The sequence below is a fragment of the Nerophis lumbriciformis genome, linkage group LG19, assembly GCF_033978685.3.
Source record: "Nerophis lumbriciformis linkage group LG19, RoL_Nlum_v2.1, whole genome shotgun sequence".
NCBI classification, from domain to species: domain Eukaryota; kingdom Metazoa; phylum Chordata; class Actinopteri; order Syngnathiformes; family Syngnathidae; genus Nerophis; species Nerophis lumbriciformis.
In genome coordinates, this window is record NC_084566.2 from 20,510,872 (window position 1) to 20,531,624 (window position 20,753).

Here is a 20,753-nt window from a genome sequence, read left to right on the forward strand (position 1 = left end):
TGAGGAGAAGAAGGAAGTGAACAGCAACAGGCAGTGGTGGTGGCAGAGTCACGCCTAAAGCAAAAGGTACTGTTTTTTGATTGATTGATTGATTGATTGAAACTTTTATTAGTAAATTGCACAGTACATTACATATTCCGTACAATTGACCACTAAATGGTTTTTCAACTTGTTTAAGTCGGGGTCCACGTTAATCAATTCATGGTAAAGGTGAGGGTCTTGGTGACAGGAAGAGCAAGAGTCAAGTCAGCTAGGCCCTGGACAAAGAGACACGCCATCTTGACAAGTTGAAAAACGTATTCGGGTGTTACCATTTAGTGGTCAATTGTACGGAATATGTACTGTACTGTGCAATCTACTAATAAAAGTTTCAATCAATCAATCAATCTACTCCAAGAAGAGGTCCGAGCATGCTTGGAGGAAAAGTGAGTGGGCAGGGCTGTGGAACTCTAGCAGCAGGCCGCATGGAATCCGTTGTAGCGCAAAGTCACCTGGTCAAACATCACGCAGGCAGACTTTCACCGTGTTCAGTTCCTTGGGCAGGCAGTCTACGATGCCCTCCATTGCCCAGCAAACATCCATGTGTGGGGGAAGAGCGCGACACTGGTGCCATGACCTGGTACTCAAAGCAGTTGATGAGAGCATAGCCGCAGCCATCAGCACCAGCTAATGCCATTGTGCTTCAAACAAGGCAATTCCCTTCATCAAAGCTGTAGAGAGACCTCAGGCACATCCACAGACAACAATAGGCTGCCTCCACACGGCCCCATATTAGCAGCTGCACGCTGACCTGGGAAAACAGCTGAGGTTCCTCCAGCACATTGCATCAACATCTTTCCGGCCTGACATGATCAACACCCCCGAGTCTTCAAAACACCTGATAATAGTGGAACTTACAGTATCCTGGGAAGAGCAGATTTAAGAAGCCAACGAAAGGAAACGTGCCATTGATTGATTGATTGATTGAGACTTTTATTAGTAGATTGCACAGTACAGTACATAATCCGTACAATTGACCACTAAATGGTAACACCCGAATACGTTTTTCAACTTGTTTAAGTCGGGGTCCACGTCCAAGTACCAGGAACTGGCAGAGGAGTGCAGGGGCAGTGGCTGGAGGACATTCTATGAACCCGTAGAAGTTGGCTGTAGAGGCTTTGCAGGTTGCTCTCTCTAAAGTGCTCGTTCGTTTTGGGTGTTACATGGGCAGCCAAAAAGAGGGCAATCCAAATCTGCAAGTGAAGCTGCAGAGAAAGCCATAGGGTGGCTTTGATTGAAAATGGCAGATTTGTGGGTTTCTACTGAGACTAGGGTTGTACGGTATAATGGTACTAATAAAGTATTGTGGTACTAATTAATTAAAAACGGTACTATATTGCCTCTGAAAAATACCAATACCCTTTTTTTACGGGCATGACAGCGCACTGTCGTGACATTGCTGGTTTTACAGGCAAAGGAGCAATGCACACACACACAGAGTACTTACAAGCAGTAATAGAGTATTGAAAGGAAGAATGTTAGCATTTTAACTTAAAAACTAACAATAAAGGTAAGGCTAAATCACTAATCATCGCCTCCATGGCGAGTTTCTTACAAGTATCATCTCTGCAGGAAGAGAAATAGCTAAACATGCTTCACTACACACCGTAGGAGGATACAATAGCTAACCGCTAACAGGGAGCTAGCTCTCCTGAATGTAAACAAAAGGGTTGGTCTACACAGATATTGAATGTAATGATACCAAGTACAAGAGCCGTATGTAGTCGATAGTACAATGATTACATCGATATTTTTTTTATCACAAAATCTTGTCATTTTGTTGTTGTTTATAAACTTGGCTGCCCAATACCTCTCGGCTAATGACCAGTCCGTGCGGATGAGCGAGAATCCATCAAGGGAGACCAACGTGTCCGACACATGCTCATGCAGCCAGGGCTCCATGAAGCTCATCCATCCCGACGCGCAACATTAGCTCCACAGTCCACGTGGACTCCGATGTGGCAGAGAGCCAGCAGCTGGTCTCTGGTGCAAATATGGCCAAAAAATCTCCCCCAGGCAGATCCAGTAGTTCACAAAAAAGCACCGCAGACGACGGCGTGAAGCACTGCAGAGGCCAACTCGGTGTCAACATGGCGTGTTGAAATTGGGTTTTGTTTTAATAATAATAATAATGGATTAGATTTATATAGTGCTTTTCGAGACACTCAAAGCGCTTCACAGAGAAGTGAGAAGTCATCATTCATTCACACCCGGTGGTCGTAAGCTACTTTCGTAGTCACAGCTGCCCTGGGGTAGACTGACGGAAGCGTGGCTGCCAATCTGCGCCTACGGGGCCCCTCCGACCTCCAGCCATCATTCATCATTCATTCACCAGTGTAAGCGGCACTGGGGGCAAGGGTGAAGTGTCCTGCCCAAGGACACAACGGCAGCGATTTGGATGTCAAAAGGCGAACCTGCAACCCTCAGGTTTCTAACACGGCCACTTTACCCACTACGCCATTCCGTCCCGTTTTGTTGTTTGTTTATGCATGATGCAATTGTATGTGCAAAATATGTATTAGTCATTGCTCATATTTTGGTTTTTGGTTGTTTTACTTTTGTAGCTGTATGTAGAAATGGCGCCGCTGAAGTAGCATTGATTGATTGATTGAAACTTTTGTTAGTAGATTGCACAGTACAGTACATATTCCGTACAATTGACCACTAAATGGTAACACCCAAATACGTTTTTCAACTTGTTTAAGTCGGGGTCCACGTTAATCAATTCATGGTAAGCTGGTTACACCACCTCTGTTCCCTTTTAACGTATTTCATGTCCTTTGATTAGGGGGGCGACTTGTCCAGGGTGTACACCGCCTTCCGCCCGATTGTAGCTGAGATAGGCTCCAGCGCCCCCGCGACCCCAAAAGGGAATAAGCGGTAGAAAATGGATGGGTGGATGGATTTTTTTCATGTGTTTTCACCCTACTGTTGTAGCTTTTTTGTATCTACACTGCAACCACGTGATTTCCCCATTGTGGGATAAAGTTTATCCTATCCTATATCAGGATAGCTAGTTAGATAATATATGACAAATGTATTATTTCATTGATCAAATAAATAACATAAAAATAAAGTCTACATTTTAATTGATGTATTAATTAATGACTTTTTTTATTTATAATACTAACAATGCCGTCCTCTCTCGATGCGTCCAGAGCACGTGACCTGCTGTGTTTACATCCTGTCAGCTGTTCTTTCCTCCACTTGGACACAAGCGCTCGTCCTCTCTACTCTACTTTCTCCGTTTCATCTCGCCCCAACACAACAACCGACAACAAGTCTTTGAACAAAGCTGGGAAATCCAGATAAAAGCCTTATTTGAGCGCCGCATTGCACCCAAAAACCAAACAGTGACTTGATGCGACACGACATTGTTGTGAGTATTGTTCGTTTGATTCCAAGCTAACATGTTTTCATTCTTTTTTTTGTTGTTGTTGAACAATGTAGTTGACTTATCTTTGTGAGAATGTGTGTTTGGCGCATGTTTATCGTGGTTATTTTACCAAGTGGACGCCATTCTGCGAGCTCTTCTAAAGCTCCTTTGTGTGTTTTGGCGATGGCGCACTCAGGCCCTCGGCAAGCTAACGCTAGCGAGCTGTGGCCATTTATCATCTTTAACATCACAACACTGCGTTGAACTCTCTGTCGTTTTATTTGGGCTTTGTTTTCTTTAAATGTCATAATGTCGTCACGGCTCGCTTTGAGAAAATGCATGTTGAACAGTCGCTGACTTTAAAAACAAAAACACGAGCGAAGTTATGTCACCAATGAGAGCATCGACTTGATTGCTATTATTACTGGACTTGTCCAACTTGGTTATTATATGACACTTTTGTTTTCTAACCAACTGGTTCAGCCAGTTTACGCTGAAGATTTGGGTTAATCGCATCGCAGAGAATGGCGTTATTTTGCACAACAAAAGGTGCATATAAAAGCACACAGTCGTTTCTACACAGTATTTAGGTCGTAACCGACGGCTCGCCATTGACTCTCTCAAAATGTGGTCGGATATCGTGAACGTTGAACGCCGTGATTAACAAGCGCTGCCTGCTCGACATGCCATGACAAACACTGTTGTTGTTTTGACTGTGGCGTCATTCACCCTGATTGGACGACAGGTGGCTGGCTGTGTGGCAACCACGTCACGTGATCAACGAGCGAGGTGATTGGATGATGGAGGTGTCACTCTAAACGGAACCCGGAAGATTTAGGAAACGTAGAAAACGCCTGGTAGATTTAGTAACTAAGCCAAAAAAACATTGAGTGAATACAACAGAATGTTTTTTCAACTCCTATGTGGAATATATTCGTAGCTTTGACACGGTATTTAGTTCAGTAAACGTCACAACATCCACTATTTGCATCATTGCCATACTTGCCAACCTTGAGACCTCCGAATTCGGGAGATTGGGGGGTGGGTGGGGGGGCGCCGTGGGGATGGGTTAAGGGGGAGGAGTATATTTATAGCTAGAATTCACTGAAATTAAAGTATTTCTTATATACCGTATTTCCTTGAATTGCCGCCGGGTATATAGTATGCGCCTGCCTAGAATTACTGCCGGGTCAAACTCGTTTTGCAAAATAATTAGCGCATGCTTAGCATTACTGCCGGGTCAGAATTACCGCCGGGTCAAACTCGTTTCGCAAAATATTATTTTTATTAGCGCATGTCTAGAATTACCGCCGGGTGAAACTCGTTTCGCAAAATAATTAGCATATGCCTAGAATTTCCGCCGGGTCAAACTCGTCACGTCACGAGTGACACCTGTCATCATTTTCAAAATGGAGGAGGCTGATTTCAATAATTTAAAATCGCATAAAGGGAAGAAGATAAAGAGCTATTCAGTAGGATTTAAGGTCCAAGCTATTGAATATGCTAAAAAGAACAGTAAGCAGCTATGTTTTATTAATATACCGTAGCTGCGTGTGTCAAATATGAGTCATTAAATGACTCCCGCCTCCTGGTGGTAGAGGGCGCTAGTGATCCTGCTTGCGACTACTCTGGCTGCAGAAGAAGTGACAACAAGCAGCAACAGTTAGCAGCGATCGTTTATTTTTTCCTCTCGCTTGCACTTTTAACATGGAGGATTACATATCTAAAATAAAACAGTTTTCTAAACTGGACTTTCAATCGAAGCAGGAGGTAATACTTAAAGGAAGATCTCCATCGAGACAGAGAGACTTTTAAAACTGAAGAAAGATAAGGAAGACTTCTATAAACAAGTTATCGATGCTTTTGTTCAGAAGGAGCTGCGCATGGACTTCATTTATAAGTAAAGGTAAGACCATAATAACGTTTTTTTTAATTAAATGTGCATGATGGTATCCTTACATCACACTCAAATTTATAAGCGCAGGCCTAAATTTACCGCATGCCTTTGGTAAGCGCCGGAGTGAGAAGAGGTTTTAAAATAATTAGCGCATGCTTACATTTATCGCATGCCTTTGGTAAGCGCCGGAGTGAGAAGGGGTTTTAAATTAATTACCGCCCCGGCGCTAATTCAAGGAAATACGGTATATATATATATATATATATATATATATATATATATATATATATATATATATATATATATATATATATATATATATATAAATACAGTAAACAGTAATGAAAACACAGTTGTTCTACTAACTGTACTTGCTGCTTACTTAAAAAGAAAATAACACTTACCTTTCACTATTTGGGTATAGCTTTTGTTCTGCCGTTTGAGTACTGGCGAGCGATCTCTGAATCCGGGAACATATCCTTCACGGATTTGTTGAAAACATCCGCAAATGAGAACGGAATGTTGCTTGCAAGGTGGCCCATAATACTGCGTTGCCGCTGCCTTGTGCTTATCTTCTCTGACCGTTCATGAGTGACTATATCCATTCGGTCACCGTGTTATGGGTTATAGATAAACCTATGGATAAAGGAGACATATATAATAGTCTCCTTTTCAGGTGAGAGGACGCTAAAGGCAGTGCCTTTAAGGCACGCCCCCAATGTTGTTTGTCTGGCTGGAAATTTTGGATATTACAACTTGCCGTAGTTTTGAAGCAATGCATGATGGGAATCCGGATGTTATGTGTCAGTGTATTAACGTGCCGGCTGGAATAAACACACGCTGCGAAATAGCTCCGTGCCTGCCTACTTTATGGGTTATAGATAAACCTATGGATAACGGAGACATATATAATAGTCTCCTTTTCAGGTGAGCAACGACGCTAAAGGCAGTGCCTTTAAGGCACGCCCCCAATATAGTTGTCCGGCTGGAAATCGGGAGATTTTCGGGAGAATGGTTGTCCCGGGAGATTTTCGGGAGAGGCACTGAAATTTGGGAGTCTCCCGGAAAATTCGGGAGGGTTGGCAAGTATGATCATTGCGTGGACAAACTCAAGCTTGGGACCTGTTAAGTCAGTGGTCCCCAACCGGTCCGTGACGCATTTGCTACGGGGACGCACAGAGACATAAAATAATTTATAACCGACCGCATTTTCTCCTACTTAACTTTCTCCAGACACACCAATAAGCTTGTTCATAGCTGTATTATAACACTCCTAATAGGAAGTCGCCATTTGCTATATTTGTTACTTCTTTGTTACATGGGACAATGCACATTAATAAACATATAAAATGTTAAATGAAAAAGCTTACATTAAACCAGGCCCTGGTGCAGAAAAGGTTGGGGATCCCTGTGTTAAGTGACCAACTAGCGAGCCAATTGGATTATAGATGTCTCACTCTTAAAGAGGAACTGCACTTTTTTTGGAATATTGCCATCTTTCACAATCCTTGTGAGAGACAAGAAGACAAAAGGTTGTTTTTCCCCCCGCTTTCTAACATGTACAAATGGGCTTGTTCTGAGTGGCTTGCAATGCAGCTAGTGGGAGCAATCAATTCTACCTCTAAATCACTTTAAAAAAGCATTCAAAACAGTACTTCCTTTACGTTCTGTAACCCGTATAATAACCAAGCTGTAGCGACATTGTTATTGTAAGAGTGAAAACTGGAAACTATTTTTGATTGATTGATTGATTGAATTGATTGATTGATTGATTGGAACTTTTATTAGTAGATTGCACAGTACAGTACATATTCCGTACAATTGACCACTAAATGGTAACACCCGAATAAGTTTTTCAACTTGTTTAAGTCGGGGTCCATGTTAATCAATTCATGGTTTCTAGTTTAGTAACACATCGCCGTACGACAATATTAGCCATAAAAGGTAACTATGGCAAGAGATAAGCTCGATTCTACGTCAACAAGAAAGGCGTTTTGTTTGTACACAGCTGAGCTTGCCAGACAGCATATGTACTGTAGTTGTAATAACACGCATGACGTGCTGCGTGTATCATGATCAATATAAAATTTGACTCACTCCAGCTGGCCGGGGACATTTCTTGTTGATTTTGGATAAGCACACCATTTATGTCAAAATAGCTTGTCTCCAAGTTCCACATTTATAGCGTTGTCACTTTCACCTCACTCTCTCAGCTTCCGTCTGCTCCAACGTCTCACTCTTCCTTCGTGCTTACTTCTATAATCTCCATATATTTAGCTTAAAAAATATAAGGTTGTGAATCCTCATTTGTCTGAAAATAGTTGTCTTTGTTGTCTGTCACCAAGTCTGCCATGATTAGAACACACACGTATGTTTGATTCCTGAAGTAGGAACACACATTTGTTTCCAGGACTCAGACATGCGCTGCTATGGAAACAGATATCAATTTGCGAAAAAAAAATCAGTCCCGGAAATTATTCAAATCCTCAAAATATGGTAAATATTGAACATATTACAAACCCCGTTTCCATGAGTTGGGAAATTGTGTTAGATGTAAATATAAACGGAATACAATGATTTGCAAATCCTTTTCAACCCATATTCAATTGAATGCACTACAAAGACAAGATATTTGATGTTCAAACTCATAAACTTTTTTTTTTTTTTGCAAATAATAATTAACTTAGAATTTCATGGCTGCAACACGTGCCAAAGTAGTTGGGAAAGGGCATGTTCACCACTGTGTTACATGGCCTTTCCTTTTAACAACACTCAGTAAACGTTTGGGAACCGAGGAGACACATTTTTTAAGCTTCTCAGGTGGAATTCTTTCCCATTCTTGCTTGATGTACAGCTTAAGTTGTTCAACAGTCCGGGGGTCTCCGTTGTGGTATTTTAGGCTTCATAATGCGCCACACATTTTCAATGGGAGACAGGTCTGGACTACAGGTAGGCCAGTATAGTACCCGCACTCTTTTACTATAAAGCCACGTTGATGTAACACGTGGCTTGGCATTGTCTTGCTGAAATAAGCAGGGGCGTCCATGGTAACGTTGCTTGGATGGCAACATATGTTGCTCCAAAACCTGTATGTACCTTTCAGCATTAATGGCGCCTTCACAGATGTGTAAGTTACCCATGTCTTGGGCACTAATACACCCCCATACCATCACACATGCTGGCTTTTCAACTTTGCGCCTATAAAAATCCGGATGGTTCTTTTCCTCTTTGGTCCGAAGGACACAACGTCCACTGTTTCCAAAAACAATTTGAAATGTGCACTCGTCAGACCACAGAACACTTTTCCACTTTGTATCAGTCCATCTTAGATGAGCTCAGGCCCAGCGAAGCCTACGGCGTTTCTGGGTGTTGTTGATAAACGGTTTTCGCCTTGCATAGGAGAGTTTTAACTTGCACTTACAGATGTAGCGACCAACAGTAGTTACTGACAGTGGGTTTCTGAAGTGTTCCTGAGCCCATGTGGTGATATCCTTTACACACTGATGTCGCTTGTTGATGCAGTACAGCCTGAGGGGTCAAAGGTCACAGGCTTAGCTGCTCACATGCAGTGATTTCTCCAGATTCTCTGAACCCTTTGATGATATTACGGACCGTAGATGGTGAAATCCCTAAATTCCTTGCGATAGCTGGTTGAGAAAGGTTTTTCTTAAACTTTTTAACAATTTACTCACGCATTCGTTGACAAAGTGGTGACCCTCGCCCCATCCTTGTTTGTGAATGACTGAGCGTTTCATGGAATCTACTTTTATACCCAATCATGGCACCCACCTGTTCCCAATTAGCCTGCACACCTGTGGGATGTTCCAAATAAGTGTTTGATGAGCATTCCTCAACTTTATCAGTATTTATTGCCACCTTTCCCAACTTCTTTGTCACGTGTTGCTGGCATCAAATTCGAAAGTTAATGATTATTTGCAAAAAAAAAAAATGTTTATCAGTTTGAACATCAAATATGTTGTCTTTGTAGTATATTCAACTGAATATGGGTTGAAAATTATTTGCAAATCATTGTATTCCGTTTATATTTACATCTAACACAATTTCCCAACTCATATGGAAACGGGGTTTGTACAGATTGTTATGAACATGTCTGTTACTACATTATATATAGACTTGCAGTGTGTATATAAAACGTCGCTGGATGATTTTGAAGTTTTAGAGCAGGGATGTCAAACTCAAGGCCCGGGGGCCAGATGTGGCCCGCCACTTAATTTTATTTGGCCCTCGAAAGCCTGGAAATAATATGTATCAATAAAGTACTGTAATTTTTCTTATTGAATGTATTCTTTTTTTCTATTTTGGGAGAAAATAAATATATGTACTCCACGTAATCGCAAATTATGTTAACTTAAATATTGTCTAATTATGCAAAAATGTATAAACAAACATTCAAAACATTTTTTTAAATAGAAATACATTCTAATAATAATGAGTTCAAAGCAAGTTATCCATCAAATTATGTAATGCAAAAGTAGCAATAGATTCCATGGTAAAATTGTGAAATTTACGGTGGTTTTTACAACATTTTTCTCTGAAAAAAACAGTACTTTTTTTTTACTGTAATTAACTCTGGTGTCGTTTTGGCATTTACAGTAATACATCGAAAAATCTAGTTTATTTGCGTAAAAAAAAAAGTCAACATTTTACTGTAAAATTGCATTTTTTTTAATTTACAGTAAAAATACAAATGTAAATTTTACAGTAAAATTCTGGCAACTGAGCTGCCTTTTTTGCCATAAAAACAGCAGTAATGTTTTTCCATTTACAGTAAAATACACTACATTTTGTGGTGAAATTATTGCAACTTACCATATTTTTTTAACATTTTAGTTTAAAAAAAAATCTAATAAAATGCATTAAAAAATTTTTTAATAATCTATCTGTGTTGGCCCTAAAATGAGGTGGCGACTTGTCCTGGGTGTACACCGCCTTCCGCCCGTGTGCAGCTGAGATAGGCTCCAGCCCCCCCGCGACCCCGTAAGGGACAAGCGGTAGAAAATGGATGGATGGATGGCTGGAATAGTATTCACTGTTAGAAGTGGACCTCTGGGGCCAAACATAACTGCGATGTGGCCCTCAGCTAAAACGACTTTGACACCTCTGTTTTAGAGAGTGACTCCCATTAGCTGCATCTTTCAAGCATTTATGATCATCTTTTAAATCCTTAAAAAAAAAAACTTGTTTTCTTGTTCCTCATAAAGATTGTGAAAAATAGGCAAAAAAAAAAAAAAAGTACCGTTTCCCTTTTATATAACGCAGAACATCAGGTAACCATAGTCTAACGGTTTCTCCACACACATTTAGAACATCTTAAAGTATTTAGTCAAGCAAATATTAAACATTTTAATAAAGAAAGTAAAATGGGAATAACAGAGAAAGTAACGTGACAACTGTTTGTCATTATAAGATACCAATTGATTAGTAAGGAATAAGCCACAACCAGAAAAAATAATAGAAACAACAATACATTTAAATAACACTAGCAATATGAAAACCCTAACATTCACTGTTTTTCTGTTTTAGTTTTTAATTCTGTTTTTTTTTATCTTTTACACTTATTTTACCACCATACTGTGTGTGCTTTTTTGTGTCAAACAAAATTGTATAAAATGTTTGTTTATTAAATGCAAAACTCCTCACATCTATTGGTGCAATACATTTTTTGACAATTTTGACCAGTATTTTAGGTCGAATCATAATCATTTTGTAAATGTATCAATAACTGCTTTAAGTACATTATGCTTGTGTAAGGTCCTTTTTTGAAACCTTTATTTTGTTAGCGCAGTCAAATCGGATGTAGCGGCGCATCGCGCTATAATTGTGAAGGGAGGAAGTGGGCTTTCCTCTTGTTCTCAGCTTGACTTGGGGCTCTAAAAAAAGAGTGAGCGCCTCTCAAACTTTGACTGCTTTTTGTAAATTGTTGTTACATTCATGAATGATGTCGTTCACAACAACACAAGCAGATGAGATGTGTTGTGGGTGTATGGAGAGTTCTTCCTAGCTTTAGCTTCATAATTTAGTCACTGTTACAAGAAACCGCCTCGACATTGTTTCGTTCAGGACGGGGCAATTGAGTGTGTCGGGGATGATTGAACGGTCCCAGACTAATTATTTACCCAAACACATGTTCCTTCTCCTCACAATGACAAAATTTTTATGTAAATTTTCCTGATATTCTTCGTTTAACAGCGGATTCCGTTTTATTGGTTACGTGCGTGGTTACGTGAACGCGAAAAACATGCCTTTGTTGTCACATAAAAAGTAGCAACCATTAGGGCTAGGCGATATGAACGAAAAAGTATATCTTGATATATTTTTACTTAAACTCGATATTCGATATATATCAATATATTTTTCAGTGAAAGTATACGTATAAAGATATTTATTTTTGAACGAGATTCAATGAAATTGAAGTGATTGACAACTGTAGTGTAAACAGTCAGTGGCACTTTTATTAACCCAGTTAGTCAAGATGGGTATTAACAGCACAGAAAATAAACTGTTTAAGTAGCACAGAATTACATAGCATAAATAAAATAGAAAAATATTCTTTCTACGTAAAATAAATAACATAGCTGAGCAAATAATACATTTTTGGCAGCATTTCTTGTGCGAAATATGCCCGACTTGGCAACTCGAGAACAGTTTGAATTTGGGCTTACATGGTAAACAACTCAAATGAATGTTTTATTCAGACGCATACATTTCTCCAAATGTGGCCAAGTAGACACATTGTGGGTTTCCTGGATGTCGTCTACATCGCTAAAAGAAAAATCTAAAGAAGAGAATCCTTCTGCCATCTTCCACTAGTTTTTAATATATAAATCGCTCTTGTCTCCTACGACTCTCATCGTCATTTTGGATGTCTGTTGTGATTTCCCTTCCTGGTTCGATGACCCGCCCTATCTTGCCTCTGATTGCCCTGATCTCAACCAATCGTGACTCATCATAGTAAACAACCAACCAATCATGGATGTTCTTATACGTGCAAGCATGTCTTGGAAGGAGAAAGAAGAGGGGTTTAGTAGCCCATGAGAGGGAGTGAGGAGAACAAGGAACACAACAAATAAGCGGCGTTTGGTCATTTTAATGTGAAATAAATTCTATCGATATTACAACATTTTCTTAATTCATATCTTGTTTAAAAATATATTGATATATCTTACAAACTCGATATATCACCCAGCCCTAGCAACCATGGTGACATCCCAAATTTTTAGTTAACATGCTTTTTTTTCACTCATTCGCTCTTCATCCATTTCACCGTTACGAGCTCCGGAATTTGCATGTACGTTGCGTGGCCCATCAATGTTTTTTTTCCCACGATTATTATATTTTCATGATTGTGAAAAGCCATAATCGAAAATTTTAATTATCCATCCATCATGTCTATTATAGTGTAAAGTCCTGATATACTTCATTAAACTGTATGCAGTCTAGCTTGCTGTGCCAGCTGTAACTAATACAAGCTCATTTAATATTAACATAACTAACATACTTCAGGATTAGAAGTGTCGTGGCGTTAGGTTGAATTTTAATAGCTTGCTGTGCCCAATGTTCTATTTGGTCATTCGGCATGATTCACTGAGGCGTCCCAATGCAGGTCTGAGCTGTCAGTCGTGACCCCGACCTTACATTGAGCACTTTTCTGTACACGTCAGGAGTCGAGTGAGGGCATCTTGTGCCTTGTCACCTGACTTTTGAGATGTAAAATGTCCACTCATACAGGATTTTCTCCTGTAAGATTGTACAGCAGTGGCCCTAAAGGCGCTTTATTCGTACAAGACTTTGCCTGACCCACTTTTGCTTCTTTGAACTGGAAGTGAGTCAAAGGACCAAGTAGCATGGCAGAGGAGGGAGGGAGGGGGCGGGCTTGCAAATCAATGAAGCTTTGAGAAATGGAAAACAACCCCACACTATCAAGTGGCCTCCAAAAGTCTGAATTTATTAGCTGAGTCAGATGATGACGGAGATGCTGAGGAGGCAGAGAGGAAATTTGAGACGTGGATCGTGAAGTACGCAACGTTGGTCTTGAGGAAACGTGGGAGGGTATCAAAGCTCAGTAACATCATCTTGCCATCGCCCCGGTGTTTACTCCCATGCGCAAGAAGCTTGTAAATAATGTAAAGCATCCCTCCACATTAGTCAGAACACCTGTAGGGATGAGCGTAATCATTGATTCATTGCTCATTAACAATTTAGTCGATGTTGCTTATGAATCAGAGTGCATTACCTGGCTGTAACCATTATGTGCTGTTGATTTGGTCTGGACTAGTTTGTGCGTTCACACTTTTAATGTTTGGTCTGAGAATAAACTAGGGTTGCTCGATATAGACTAGGGCAGTGTTTTTCAACAACTGTGCCGTGAGATATTGTCTGGTGTGCTGTGGGAAATTATGCAATTCACCTAATTGGTCCAAAAAATATTTTTTGCAAATCAATAATTATAATAATGTGCTGTTGTCTAGTGCAGTGTTTTTCAACCTTTTTTGGTATGTAACGCTTAAACCTAAAAGGCACTGAAGCATAGGGATGGCTATGCAAAACAAAAGTAAAACTAAACTGGCTACATAGTAAACAAAAACTAGAATGCTGGACAACAGCAAAAACTTACAGCGTGTGGAGCGGAGACGGCGTCCACAAAGTACATCCGTACATGACATGACAATCAACAGTGTCCGCACAAAGAAGGATAGCGTACGCACAATTTAAATAGTCTTGATTGCGAAAACAAAGCAGGTGCGGGCAATAGCACTCAAAGGAAGGCGTGAAGCTGCTACAGGAGAACACCAACAAAACAGGAAGAGTCACCAAAATAACAGGGCAAGACAGAAACTAAAGCACTACACACAGGAAACAACAACAAACTCAAAATAAGGCACGACAACCTGGTGGAGTTTCATTTTTGAACCGTTTCTGCTGGTGTTGTGCCTCCGTATTTTTTTATGAAAAAAATGTGCCTTGGCTCAAAAAAGGTTGAAAAACACTGGACTAGGGGGCCAAATTTAGAGAAAAAGTGTTTCTGGAGGCCGGTATATCTGATTTTTAGGAACACTCATACAAAACCTCCCAATAATGTCTGATGGAATAGTTAGTTAGTTTATTATTTCTTCGGTCAGTGGTCAACAAAATAAACAAACAGTTTTACATAAACAAAACAGTTGTACATTCATAAAATGACAATGTTACAGACCGAAAGGGTTTAGGCTGAAGTTGAGCACTTATTTTGCCTAACCCTATAAACAAAGTCAAATACAAGATGAGTTTCCTAGAAATATGACATTTCCTTTACACAACAAATTATAAATACACCTTGTACACAACATAAACACTGTTCAAATATATACACAGTAAAGACATGTGAAATATCCCTGTACACGTGTTGGTTAAACATTTGTACATACAAACACTTGTGCTAAAAACGTTATGACTGACTGCCTTTAATGGAATGGAATTTTAAATTGTTTTACTGAATGAAACACCCAGAATGCACATTAAAATAAAGAATGTGGGATTTACAATATTAACTATAAACGATAAAACACTGAATATTGACAACATATGAACGTCACATCCCCTCTCGATCGACATATTTTACAATCAAGCGAAACGCAACAAAAATGCAACAAACAGCCAATTATGAACAGAAGGGTAAAAAAACCCACCTACTATCTGATATATCACTAAGCTTTAGAACTTTGTTGTAAAAATCTCTTTCCGCGTCTGTCCCTGACACCTGCGTTTCAGGCTGGCCGCTCTGGAAACACTCTGTGGAAACGCTCCCCACCCACACTGCTTGGTGCTTCGTCTGAGCTGCTGTGACTTAGATTAACATAGTAACTAATTAGATGACCATAGTAACTAATTACATTACCATAGTAACTAGTATATCATGCAAAAGCGCAGATTCCAACCATTGAAATACTTTGTATAGTTCAAGACTTACGGTCATTTGAAAACATCACTGCACATCATAATGGTAGCTACAGTTTCCTTCTTAAAGATCTAAAAAAAAATATTTGGGAGTGTCCGGTGGGCCAGATTGAAAAGCTCAACGGGCCACATGCCCAGGTCTGATATAGATGTGTCCAACAATAGAGTTTTAAATACAATAATCCTAAATACTGTAATGTACTTTTTGAGCACATTCAACAATACAGTGATAGTAATGATAACCGTGATCATTTTGGTCACAATAACCATAATAAGAAATGTTTATGTTGTTACATCCTTATGCTTCACGGTGAAGAAACTAAAACTTAAATTGGGATTTTTCTTCCGTAATAACGGATGTTTTTCTTTTGGTGTAAAAAAGCGCCTTGTCTCTGCCACATTTTTTATCTGTGCTAGATTATGGTGATCTTTTTTTATAGGAATGCTACTCATTCCTGTCTTCAGATGGTGGAGTCTGTTTACCATGCTTCTTTGAAACTATAGAACCACGACACACCACTGTGACTTGTACTCTCGAGTGTGAGGGCCTTCTCTGTCCACTAGGCATACTTGCCAACCCTCCTCATTTTCCCGGGAGACTCCTGAATTTCAGTGGCCCTCCCGAAAATCTCCCGGTGCAACCATTTTCCCGAATTTCTCCCGATTTCCACCTGGACAACAATATTGGGGGCGTGCCTACAACCTGTCGTCAAGTACGCTTTTCCTCCATACAAACAGCGTGCCGGCAGTCTCATAATATATATATCTTTTAAACACACATGTGTGAATGCACACATACTTAATCAACAGCCATACAGGTCACACTGAGGATGGCCGTATAAACAACCCCCCACCCATCTCACGAATTCGGAGGTCTCAAGGTTGGCAAGTATGCCACTAGGAGATAGCGTCATTGGTACACTTTTATTTACAAGGCTCTTCTGGGACTGTTGCCCAATTACATTGATTACACAGATAAGTACGAACTCTTACGCACTGAGATCCAATTGCTCTCTGTTCCTTTTGCTCGCACTGAGCTAGGGAAACAAGCTTTTGTCTATGCAGCTCCTTGTGCTTGGAACATGTTACTAAGAGATTGGACTTTTTTTATCCTTAAATGCTTTTAAATCTAAACTGAGAGCATTTGAAGGAGCCTCAGTTATCTGTAACTGTTTTACTTGATGTTCATTCTGTCATTTTAATGTGTAATGTGAATGTAATTTTATGTGTAACTTTGCTGCCTCTTAGTCAGGACTCCCTTGAAAAAGGTTTTTAATCTCAATGGGATTGTTTCCTGGTTAAATAAAAAATAAAACATGTTTCTCTAATCTTTCTCAGGTCACTTTCGTTCTGGAGATGACAGTCTTGTGAGCTGACACCAGAGGCGCTATTTCAGCCAACAACTCCAATGCCTCACTGAAGAGATATCCGACGCTTTTAGTCTTCTGGTCCTTTTTGATTTTGTTGTTTTTTTATTGGTCATTCGGCATGGGGGGAGCAGTGAGCGCAGGGGAAGACAACGACGACCTCATCGATAACCTGAAAGAAGCGCAGTATATTCGCACAGAGAGAGTGGAGCAGGCATTCCGGGCCATAGACCGTGGCGACTACTATCTTGACGGCTATCGGGACAGCGCCTACAAAGACTTAGCGTGGAAACATGGCAACATCCACCTGTCAGCTCCATGTATTTACTCTGAAGTGATGGAGGCCCTCAAGCTGCAGCCGGGACTTTCTTTCCTCAACCTGGGCAGTGGGACGGGCTACCTCAGCACCATGGTGGGCCTCATCATTGGTAAGCATGGACCCTTTAGCCAGTGGCACGCTACTAATAGTTGGGACTATAACAACAATCTAATTATTTTAATGGAGATTTAGAAACAATTTAAGCCCTTCGTTGTTTGAAAAGAGGTGGTACAATTACAGGGGGAAACATATATCTTATATCTAATGTGCACAGGGAAAATAACTTACTGTATTAGTGTAAGGGAAAAGTTGTACAATTGTGAGAAAGGTTGTAATAATAACACACTCAGCCATATGTGGGGAAAAAAGTTATGAGGAAAAAGTTTAGAAATATAACTTGAATAAGAATAAAGTCAAAAATAATAATTTGAATGAACTCAATACATTGAGAACATTTCACAAAATGACAATGTATTCTTAACATCAAGGAAAATATTTTAATTCAAAGTTCAACTTTGTTCTTGTAAATTCTGACTATGTCTTGAATGTTTATTCTCTAAAAGTATTTTTAACTGTATTTATTACAGGCAGTTTAACATTGGGGAACACCAATTGCAATCCACAAAAAGAAATACACGCACAAATATACATATATCAATAGATACACACATATAAATATGTGTGTGTATCAGTGACGTGCAGTCACTAGAGGCAGGTGAGGCGGGGCCTCATCTGCCATCATGGAAAGAAAAAAAATGTAAAAAGAAAAAAATATATATTGAATTGTTAAATCAATCAATCTCAATCAATCAATCTTTATTTATATAGCCCTAAATCACAAGTGTCTCAAAGGGCTGCACAAGCCACAACGACATCCTCGGTACAAAGCCCACATACGGGCAAGGAAAAACTCACCCCAGTGGGACGTCGATGTGAATGACTATGAGAAACCTTGGAGAGGACCGCATATGTGGGTAACCCCCCCCCTCTAGGGGAGACCGAAAGCAATGGATGTCGAGTGGGTCTGACATAATATTGTGAGAGTCCAGTCCATAGTGGATCCAACATAATAGTAAGAGTCCAGTCCATAGTGGGGCCAGCAGGACACCATCCCGAGCGGAGACGGGTCAGCAGCGCAGAGATGTTCCCAGCCGATGCACAGGCGAGCGGTCCACCCCGGGTCCCGACTCTGGACAGCCAGCACTTCATCCATGGCCACCGGACCTGAACCCCCCCCCCCCTCAAGGAAAAGGGGAGCAGAGGAGAAAAGAAAAGAAACGGCAGATCAACTGGTCTAACAGGGGGGCTATTTAAAGGTTAGAGTATACAAATGAGTTTTAAGATGGGACTTAAATGCTTCTACTGAGGTAGCATCTCTAACTGTTACCGGGAGGGCATTCCATAGTACTGGAGCCCGAATAGAAAACGCTCTATAGCCCGCAGACTTTTTTTTGGCTCTGGGAATCACTAATAAGCCGGAGTTCTTTGAACGCAGATTTCTTGCCGGGACATATGGTACAATGCAATCGACAAGATAGGACGGAGCTAGACCGTGTAGTATTTTATACGTAAGTAGTAAAACCTTAAAGTCACATCTTAAGTCCACAGGAAGCCAGTGCAGGTGAGCCAGTATAGGCGTAATATGATCAAACTTTCTTGTTCTTGTCAAAAGTCTAGCAGCCGCATTTTGTACCAACTGTAATTTTTTAATGCTAGACATAGGGAGACCCGAAAATAATACGTTACAGTAGTCGAGACGAGACGTAACGAACGCATGAATAATGATCTCAGCGTCGCTAGTGGATAAAATAGAACGAATTTTAGCGATATTACGGAGATGAAAGAAGGCCGTTTTAGTAACACTCTTAATGTGTGATTCAAACGAGAGAGTTGGGTCGAAGATAATACCCAGATTCTTTACTGATTCGCCTTGTGTAATTGTTTGGTTGTCAAATGTTAAGGTGGTATTATTAAATAAATGTCGGTGTTTAGCAGGACCGATAATCAGCATTTCCGTTTTCTTGGCGTTGAGTTGCAAGAAGTTAGCGGACATCCATTGTTTAATTTCATTAAGACACGCCTCCAGCTGACTACAATCCGGCGTGTTGGTCAGCTTTAGGGGCATGTAGAGTTGGGTGTCATCAGCATAACAATGAAAGCTAACACCGTATTTGCGTATGATGTCGCCTAGCGGCAGCATGTAAGTACTAAAGAGTGCAGGGCCAAGAACCGAACCCTGAGGAACTCCGCACGTTACCTTAACATAGTCCGAGGTCACATTATTATGGGAGACGCATTGCATCCTGTCAGTAAGATAAGAGTTAAACCACGACAAAGCTAAGTCTGACATACCAATACGTGTTTTGATACGCTCTAATAAAATATTATGATCGACGGTATCGAAAGCAGCGCTAAGATCAAGAAGCAGCAACATAGATGACGCATCAGAATCCATCGTTAGCAGTAGATCATTAGTCATTTTTGCGAGGGCTGTCTCCGTAGAGTGATTTGCCCTGAAACCGGATTGAAAAGGTTCACAGAGATTGTTAGACACTAAGTGTTCATTTAGCTGCTGTGCGACAATTTTTTCGAGGATTTTCGAAATAAAGGGAAGGTGGGACACCGGTCGGTAGTTTACCATGAGGTCAGGATCAAATGTATCCAGTGATTATACTATAAAGTTATTTTCCATTTAATTTCACCAGTTTTAGATTATTTTTATTCAAAATCGCTGAATTTTCACATTTGCCGTTCAAATACTGAGAAGAGACTTGCAGTGAACAGCAGCCAGTCGAGGCACGTCACTCAGTGCAGTAACATGGATTGCGCAATGACTCGGCTAACTGCTGGCCTGCTGTGCAGTGAGACCGTATTGCTATATGAATTATATTATACATTTCCATAGTTTAGTTAGCTGAGGTATATAATGTACAGTGTATTTTGACAACAACTGTATGTGTTTAAAGTATTTCTTGTGCTGAGCGATCATAAATCGGCTGCAAAAGACGCACTGGCTGAGGCTCGCCTCCTGCACCCCCGCCGTAGAATGCACGGCAACCCCTGATGGGAGTGTTATATCAACTAAAGCCCACACTTAAACTTTCCACGTGCAAGATTGAATCTATTTAAAAAAGTTATTTCATAAGAAGCCAAAAAGTGCAAAAACAATAATGTTCGTGTTGGAGGAGTTGTGAATGACTGCAGGGCCACAACATTAGGTACACCTGCAGTCTGCAGGTGTATCTAATTCACAACTCCAACACGAACATTATTGTTTTTGCACTTTTTGGCTTCTTATTAAGTAACTTTTGTAACCTATTTTTATGGGCTTTCCTCTTTGTGATGTTAAGTTCCTGTTATGCGCTGTTATACAGTATATGCCTTGAGCTCTTATTTTGAAGGCGCTAAGAGCGGAATTTTGACACGTTGGAGTAGAACGGAAGTTTTTGAAAGTAGGTAAATAAAGTGGTCCTCGTGTAAACTGGAGCCTCCGTGTTTGTTATTTTGTAGTTTCATACAGTATAGGCGACATTTATAAACCCTCGGTTACACTTTTTTAAATAGATTCAATCTTATAAATAAATGATAAATGGGTTGTACTTGTATAGCGCTTTTCTACCTTCAAGGTACTCAAAGCGCTTTGACACTACTTCCACATTTACCCATTCACACACACATTCACACACTGATGGAGGGAGCTGCCATGCAAGGCGCTAACCAGCACCCATCAGGAGCAAGGGTGAAGTGTCTTGCTCAGGACACAACGGACATGACGAGGTTGGTACTAGGTGGGGATTGAAC

At 40.4% G+C, this 20,753-nt stretch overlaps 1 protein-coding gene across 3 annotated transcripts in view; it reads left to right on the top strand.

Annotated features, from left to right (window-relative positions):
* pcmtd1 (protein-L-isoaspartate (D-aspartate) O-methyltransferase domain containing 1) overlaps window positions 1–20,753 on the top strand; it is a 41,098-nt gene that overhangs the window by 7,631 nt on the left and 12,714 nt on the right. Inside the window, exons 1-2 of one of the 3 annotated variants that reach the window (XM_061979353.2) lie at window positions 3,211–3,418; window positions 16,605–17,061. In XM_061979353.2, the coding sequence (XP_061835337.1) occupies window positions 16,755–17,061 (307 nt within the window). In that variant the 5' untranslated portion in view covers window positions 3,211–3,418; window positions 16,605–16,754. Of the gene's footprint in view, window positions 1–3,210; window positions 3,419–4,525; window positions 5,322–16,604; window positions 17,062–20,753 lie in introns of those variants that run through there. The other 2 variants (XM_061979354.2, XM_061979355.2) reach the window with 2 other exon arrangements.